This window comes from Sceloporus undulatus, chromosome 5 (assembly GCF_019175285.1).
Source record: "Sceloporus undulatus isolate JIND9_A2432 ecotype Alabama chromosome 5, SceUnd_v1.1, whole genome shotgun sequence".
In the NCBI taxonomy this organism is placed as follows: domain Eukaryota; kingdom Metazoa; phylum Chordata; class Lepidosauria; order Squamata; family Phrynosomatidae; genus Sceloporus; species Sceloporus undulatus.
Genome location: NC_056526.1, coordinates 104,709,025 through 104,717,734, shown reverse-complemented (window position 1 = coordinate 104,717,734; position 8,710 = coordinate 104,709,025). Strand labels below are relative to the sequence as shown.

The 8,710-nt window shown below is 45.9% G+C and overlaps 1 protein-coding gene across 1 annotated transcript in view; it reads left to right on the top strand.

Annotated features, from left to right (window-relative positions):
• UPK3A (uroplakin 3A) overlaps nucleotides 1–1,307 on the top strand; it is a 79,618-nt gene extending 78,311 nt beyond the window's left edge. Inside the window, exon 6 of the mRNA XM_042469475.1 lies at nucleotides 960–1,307. Coding sequence (XP_042325409.1) covers nucleotides 960–1,056 — 97 coding nt within the window. The 3' untranslated portion in view covers nucleotides 1,057–1,307. The remainder of the gene's footprint in view (nucleotides 1–959) is intronic.
• Nucleotides 1,308–8,710: the final 7,403 nt, after the last annotated feature.

Below are 8,710 nucleotides of genomic sequence, written 5' to 3'. Positions count from 1 at the left end.
CCCCCCAGTTGTCTGAGGGACAGCAACCCGGCCCCCGGCTCAAAAAGGTTGCCTACCCCTGATCTATGTAGTCAATGGCTTGGCTATATTCTGTGAAGCACATGCTGATTTTCTTCTCAAATTCCTTGGTTCACTCCATTAACCATCATAAGTTTGCATTGTTTTCCCTAGTGCATCTTCTTTTTCTGAACCTCACTTGCACCTCTGGGATTTTCTTCTCAGTATATAACTGGAGTCTGTGCTGCAGAATTTTGAGCATAATTTTGCTTGCATGGGAAATTAATGCTATGGTCCTATAGTTGCTGCAATCTTGTGTGTCTCCTTTTTTGTGAATTGGGATATATATTGATCATTTCCAATGTTGGCCACTTTTTTTTTTTTTTGCATATTTGTTGGCATATTTGAGTTATCATTAGGGTTGATTCTGTCTGTGTTGACTGTAGCAATTCTATTGGAGTATCATCTATTGCTGGTGATTTATTTTCCTCAACATTTCTTATTGCAGTTTCCACCTTGATCTCTAGGATTTGGGGTTCATCTTGGTATGGTTCTTCATTCCATGTGTCATTCATTTTCTCTCTTTTATATAGCTCTTCTGTGTACTGCTTCCATTATCTTTTTATTTGTTCTTCATCTTGAAGTATATTCCTCTTCTGATCAGAAACCATCTACGCTCTTGGTTTTGAACCAAGACGGGTATATTTGTCAAAGGTGGCTTTACAAATATGTGTCCTGTTCATATGCTCTAGATGAGTTTTGGTTGAATATTGGGAAGAGGGCTGCTTTACACATGTGTGCTTGACATTTTATATCTACCAGTCCTCCTCTTTCTGCAAGCCATGTTTTTCAGTGAAGTTGGTGGATTGTTTCAGCTGTGAGCAAAACGATCAGTGGTGTGCATGAATAGCATAAGCCATACATGTAGCCTTTCTTTCTGTTTGCTTCCTCCCCACCTCCAGGACATCAGAAGAGATTCCCACTGAGACCAGATATGTGTCCCAAACTACCCAACAAGCTATGCCAAGACCACAAGAGACGATTGAACTAGAAACCTAACTGCATCTTCTGCCCGTCAAAAATGTTCCTCATGTCTGAAAGGCAGCATCCAAACTAAAAAAGGCTGGTGCATGAGTAGCAGGTAGTGGAAGAAAACACATCACTGAGCCTTTGCATTGCCTAGCTCTCTGTCACTCTACTTTCTTGTGACACATTTCAAATAATAAATGCCACTTTGTCTTACATTTGCCTATGGTTCAAATTTAAGACAAAACCATAGTTGCCCACTGTGCATTTCCCCAAAACTGTGATTTCAGAGAAAGTGTTGTGTTTAAAGAGAAGGAGCCAAACTCATTCTTATTAATGAGTTTCACAGTGTCATAACAGTGTACTGTGATCTATTTAAAATAAAATGTATATGTTTTTCGACCCTTCCCTGTGGATAAGGAGAAAAAGAAGTGTGTGATCTCACCTTTTGTAAAGGGAATGCATGATTTTCTCTTATGTCAGGACTGTGCCCATATACTGTATTGAATAATTTTCCTGAACTTGTTGACTGTTTCTCAACTTTGGCTTTCTGAAGAATGTACCAGAATAAGATGGTAAAACACTAAGCTAATCTATTTAGTCTGTTAGAATGTAACTTGGGATGCATCTACACTGTAGAAATAATGCAGTTTCATACCACTTAAATTGCCATGGCTCCATCCTACAGAATCCTAGGATCTGTAGTTTTGTGAGACACCAGCGTTCTTTGGCAAACACGCTAAACACCTTTTAAACCTACAAATCCCAGGATTCCATAGGATGGAGCTATGACACTTAAAGTGGTATCAGACACCATTATTTCTACAGTGTGGATGCACCCTTAGTTCTGTAAGGTATAGTGCACTTTCAGGTATTATATTTTTAAAAAACCCTGTAACTTCTAGAAAATAAATCACCAGTCCAATGTGGTCTAGTATGCTAAGCTGCTTGGCTCCAATTGGTCTTAAAGAAAGCAAAAAAAAATGCTCTCTCATGGAAAGAGTATATTCTTCTTATGTCAGCAGTACTGGCAGTCTGCAGACTACAATTCTCAAGTACTTGCTCAAGAAATGGTATCAGAACTTGAATCATGAAAGATCTTTGGCCCTTTCAGAGTACACAGTTATAGTACTATGATTCAGCTTTAACTGCCTTAGTCACATCCTACACAATGTTGAGATTTGCAGTTTAAAGGAGGGATATTTAGAATTCTCAGCCAAAGAGCATTTCAGCAGCCTACAAATCCCAGGATTCCATAGGGGATGGGAATTGTTCAGGGAAAGAGGCCAAATGTTCTGGTCTCATAGTAAAGCTAATAGAAGCACCCTGTATTTTCCTTCTTTCCTTTTGCTGTAGCCTGGGACCCTTTCAGGCTATAGAATGATTCTACTTCATCTGCTATGGAATCCTGGGACTTGCAGTTTATTGAGATTTATGTATAGTTCTCAGCCAGGGAGCTTCTCTATTCTTTAATGCCTCAGGAAACTACAAATTCCAGGATTCTATAGAAAGTTGGCCATGACAGTTTAAGTGAGACATCATAAGTGACAGAGGCCTGTTACAGACTGCCAAAATAGAGCTGTTTCAAGTCTCTTTGGAGGTATGCTATTCAAATGATGTATGGGTCCTAAGAGTCCTGAGGTTGCACCAAAGCCACACTCCATTCCTAAGCACTGGAGGGCAGCTTTGGTGTAGCTTCCGGATTCTTAGGATGCATACATCATTTAAACAGCATACTTCCAAAGAGACCCGAAGCAGCTTTATTTTGGCAGGCTGTAACAGGCCAGAGTCTATTTTTTTACTATGAAAGAGCTTCTTGTCCACATCTGCAGAAATCTATTTTATTTGTGGTTTTTCCCTTCATAGGATCCTGTGCTCCTAAACCCCAGTGAATGTGAAGACCCCTACATTCAGTTTAACTGTGAGTTTTCCTCTAGGTGGTGCTATTTTTCCACTTTCTCCATATCTTCAGTAAATGTAAGAATAAACATGTTGGCAATGACACAACAAAAATACGTACTGTTATGACTAAACATATATTTATCTGTTCTTTCAAATTCAACATATATCTGTATTTAGTTTGTTGTATTTTTGATGTCAGTTACTGGGATTCTAGGGACAGGAGACCTAATCCTCCTCCGGCCATTTTCTGGAATGCAGAGTTTACAGTTTTGACTCTTATGGGAAACATATTTGCACAGTGAGCAGTCTGGGAAGAGAGATTTTCACAGAGCAAATTGCATAGGTAAAAAGGACTACAGATCGTTGTTTCCCACCTCCACAGTTCTGATCGCACCCTCCGCGATCAAATTGTTTGTCTATAAAAACAGACGAAGGATGACACATTTGTTTGACTATTCATACGTATTCGCGTACTACACTACAACGCTCAACCGGCAAAGGTCCCACTGAGTTCAGTAGGACTTCAGGCTAGTATGTCAAATACAACACTGTAGCTTAGATAAATGCAATGTACCCATGTCCAGTTGAACAGGTGGGATTTTTCATCTGCATTCCAGCAAGGATTTTAGTGTAAAATATAGTAAAATGTAAACAGCAGTGTAGAATCCATGTCATTAAAAAAACATTACCCCTTTCAACAAATAGTCACTGTAAGTGTGGCTGGCATGGGGCTCAGGGCTTTCTAGTGAAATAGAAAGTTTATGGCATTTCTTCCATTACATTTCAGATCTGATTGGGGAGGCCCAGCCAGCGCTCCCACCACAGTGAGCAGGGCTCTGGACATATGTTAAAATATAACATACTTGATTGAGGTGGAGGGATCCAAACATAGACTAGCGAACAAAACGAGTTGGCCTGGGGGATCGTTCTGAATGCTGCGATATGAGTCTAGGAGATCTACAGTGCTATTTACCGTTCCTGCTGAGACAGAAGGATATATTCTAAAGTATATCTATACACGGACCCCCATACTTTGTCTATTTCTTCGGTTGAGCGGACCTCACGTTGGGTCTTTTTGAGGTTAGGGAGTAAGCTACCGAGATAACCTGTATATAGAGCTTTATGGTATGGTATTAGTTGTGTTTACACATGCGACCACTTTTGCGGTGGATGAACGGAGATGTGCTTATCAAGCGTTATACCTGGTGTGCCTAATAGATATCTGTGATGTAGTCGTCGCTGTAGAACTGTCCTGCGGCGCGATCCGACTACTATGCATACTAGGATGCAATAAAGTTTAGCGTGTCCACTAGATTGGACAGATCCTGTATTGGATACGACCGACTATTGATTTATAGTGTTGTCTTGAGAAACTGGATGTTCGAACTTGAACTCTCTAGCCCCGTATACGATGCATTACGGATCATCTTTAGTTAGGCCCTAAGGTAATAACAAGGAAAGAGTATCGGGGGCGATCGCGGTAACACGTTCGCTGGTTACTTAGAGAATCGGTGAGTTGAAATCTGTTCTCGACTTATCTGACTAATCGTCATTAACTCGCTCATATGATACGACAATAGAATAACTCGGGACTGGTGCGTATGCTGGTTGCTAAGCGTTTCCGCTAATATCTTTTGCTTGATGTTTGAGATATTGGTTTAGCTGCGTCCTATCCGGTCGTCGAGCGGTCGCGCGAGCTATAATGTGGTAATACTACCGTATCTTGCCTACTTTGAGGGCACCGACGATATATGTGCTCTTAGTGTAGGCATACATGAGTTCGTAGAGTCACCGATCGAGATTATGAATAAAACAACTATAAACTGGTCGTATTTAGAGTGTCTTCTGTACTTGGTCGGCCTTGGGTGTCCGCTGCCAACTCGGGCTCATTTTGACAGTTTGGCACAGGTTGGGCTTGACTGATGATTAATTCTGCTTGGCTTTTTATGAGTAAGTTGAGGGGGGGGGGATATTGGGGGTGGGAGAGGGGGGTGGGCGCGGTGCAGGGAATAAATGCATTTGCGTAGGGTGAAAGCAAGAGGAAGTGCTGGCTGTAAAAGTAATAATTAGGTTCTGATGATGTTCTCAGGATAGGTAGGAGATGATAGCATGATGTAAACTAAGTTGAAATTAAAATATACACTTGGTGAAGTGAAACGAAGTAAATGGTTAAGTGCCTAGATTAAATCTCGTAGTGAGTACGTTTCAGTCTTTAATTCTATATACGATGCAATGGGAAGACGGGGGAGAAGTAGATTGAACAATGTCGTGATGTATGATAAACGGTGCTGTGTCAATAGTTACACGCGACACTTTAGTAATGAATTATTACATTAAATAGGTATTAGCTAAAACGATGTGATTGCTAAGTCATCGTTCTCAAATAAGTCAAAACAAGTAGGAATTCACATCGGTGGTAATTAGTTGTTGAAGAGTGGGGTTGTACTTTAGTATAAAGGACAACAGCGATGACAAGTGGCACTGACTCCAAAGCTGCTTTACGTAGAAGACCAGGGAATCTAGGCAGCGAAACAACCGCAGTTGAGAAGTACAGCAAGCGTAGAAAGGCTCAATGACGAATGATGCCTATCAAGAAAGTTGAAGAGCCATAGATGGCGCGGAATACTCAGAAGGACCGCGAGGCCGTAAAGAAGCATCTGAAGGCAAGCGTGAAGGAAGCGGATCATCCATTTTTCACGGCTAATGGATGCTAGATCTGATGCACGTATTAACTGCAATAGAATATTGAGGTCAAATAGGACCACGCAGGTATGTTAATGGTGTTGGATTTCGACTATTGGACGAGGGGATCCTTAAGATGACGAAGGGGTGTCTGCCTAATTATGTACTGTCACTACTGTTTCCAAACTGAATATGGGAGCATCAAAGTAATGGTGAGACGAGTCTAGGTCGTCAGGGCCACATGCGATAGGAAACTCAAGTGAATGGCGTGGTCTAACCTTGTGTAGCGCAGAAGGGACAAAGGTTGATGTTGGTTACATGAGAGCCGATGAATTAAAATTTATGCTTAGGAGTTCAGATTGGATTTCTTTGATATATAATTCTGCCTGTTGGGGTGCAGCCAAGAGAGTAGTGTCTTACAGATGATGGAGATAGAAGTAAAGCAGTAAAGGCCGCAAATATGATCGAAGGGCTTACAAAATGCAGTGCCTTTTTCGGGGGAAAAGAGTCATTGGTGCGTGAGAAAAAAAATCGAAATAGGAATTCTCTTAGTGTTTTACATCCACATAGTTGACGACTAGATTGTCGTCTACTGGTATGCATGTCTGCTTTTTAAGTCTCTGCATAGTACGCCCTCACGCTTCTCCCTATGCCTGTTCGCTTCAGTTTGTATTCGTCCTTCGAACCCTCAACTCAAAGACTTGCCCATGCAGAATCGATCTCTATATACTGGTTCCGCGTTTGATTTTATCTTAAGAGTAGTTACTGCTTCTCGGGCCATCGTTACAGACGTCACTTTACCGCATATTATTCACAAAGCCTCTATTCATATCTCCCTTCTGTTTCATTTTTCCTCCCCACTCCTCTGCCAGTATACGTACTTACTTATTGACTTATGTGCTCTCTTGGTACCGATTTTTACTAGTAGTCTTCATCCAAGAGGCCACATTATACGAAAACTCAAGCTAAGTTTGCTCTAGCCGTACTCGAGGCTGCCGACGCCGCCGCTACTCTTCGTGACAACGCTCCTATATTGCGTTATCGCTCGTCAGGCCGAAGAATGGGACGGATCCTTAGAGCACGTACTCCATTTCTAACGTAGCCTTCAGATGCTTCATACAAATCTACATATCCGCTATTATGAATTCTGTCCCACTTTTGTTGCTAAAGTCTCAAGCTTCGAACCAGCTAGCCTGCTCACCTCTCTTGGCCTGCGTTGCGTGACCTCGTCGCGGCTCCGTACGATAATATCTCGTTTATCCCTCTAAGCTTATATGACCTGTCCGCGCTCGCTACTTAGTCGGATCTCATGTTCTATCAGCGCTTACATCCTAACTGTAATCAGCGATTAATGGTGTATCGAGTATCCGTATTCCTGAATGTGTCAGTAGCCGGTCGGCGATCGTTCATCGCCAGTGTTGCGGTCCCGTTAGAATACGGTGGCCGGCCGCAGCGGCGGATTCGCATACTCGTCATCCTCAAGGAGCGATTATACATCCTCTATGGTCGAATTTGCAAATCCGTCCTCGGCCAAATCCTTCCTCGGCTCGAGCATGGGCGTCCGTTATTTCACAGGTTGGCTACTCATCCGTGAGCCGTCGAGCCCACGCGCACTCGGCTGCGTCCGCCTGAGACCTCTCGCTGGGCGCGGCGCTACAGTCTCGCTTGCGGATGCGCGGAGCGCGCCCGACGATATTCGCCCTTCTTTGTATTGCCCTTCCCATGCGAGGGTCTCCCTTCTGTCTTTCAAGAGGCCCTTCTCTTACCTGTCCAAGTAGATCGACTCTGCTTCCCTCTGCGCTTTTCGGACACGGCCGTCTTCGGCCACTCCAGTCTGGGCCCTCTCTGGGCTACGCTCCGGCGACTCAGGCACCGCAGCCAGAGCACGCTCAACTAGACAGAGCAGGCGGAGCGCGCCGTGTGTGACCTGTCAGAGTTCAGCTCGAAGCGACTCGGCACCCCTACAGCGCCTCGTCTCCTCTGGCTAACTGCAAGGGATGACATACTCCATGAATCGGAAGGAAGGTCACGGATGACATGTTCAGGGAGGGCCGCGAGCATCCTGCAGACTCCTCAATCGGCCGCGGCGTCAGCGAACGGCATCTCGCCAGCAGAGGGTCTCGTATGTACCGAAGCACTCGGGGCGGTCACGAGCAGCGCGAAGAGCGCATCCGTGCGAGGCGCAGGCCGCGGGAGCCAGCTGAACCGATGTCTGCGCCTACTTCCCGCAGTCCGGTCGCCCGAACAACTCTCGCCCGCAGGAGCTCCACTGCTGGCAGGATAGACGTAGCGCCGGGGGACGGCCGGGGCTCTGGGTCAGCGGCGGCCATCGGCAGGCATAACGGTTACTAAAGCGCGCTCGCGCCGCAGCGGGGGAACACAGGGAGGAACGGAAGACGAAGGGACGAGCGCCGGCGGCGAGGGCGGAGGGAAGACGACTACAGAGGAGAAGGCCATGGCTGCGGGGGAGGGTAGAAGGAGTAAGGGGCAAGAAGTAGGAAAGTCCGGGGCTCACAGACGGATTGAATTCGCACTCCGCTTGCCACGTATGCTGCCCGATAACGATCACCCAGGGAGACCAACGGAAAACGCGCGACCCGTCGGCGTCTAACCACACGGTCTGGTCAGTGTCTCCGGAGCTCTTAAGGGAGGGGATCCCGGGGAAGTCGGGCAGCGAAGATCATGGAAGCAGGCCTGCATCCCCCGAGGGCCCGCACGCAGGCACGGACGTAGCCGGCGGCGACGACGACCGCGACAGCGACACGGGGGGGGCCGGCGGCGAAGAACAACGCTCTGCGGGGAGAGCGCTGCGGGAAGCACGGAGCCGCCCGGTCTCGCGTCTGGAGAGATCGGGTCCTCAACCGGAAGCGCCTGTCCCGCAGGCCCCTCGGGGAAGATAGAGAGAGCGCGGCACGAAGGCAAACAAAAAGCACGAAAGAAAGAAAAGCAAGAAATGGCAGTGGTTGACAAAGGAACAAAACAGAGTGGATAGGCCGAGGAGGGAGAAAAGCAGGCGGTGGAAGAACCAAACAAGAAGGCAGCGGAAAGCCTGGTCAAGGCAGGCCAGAGGGGGATAACGCGAGAGGCAATGGATGCAACGGTG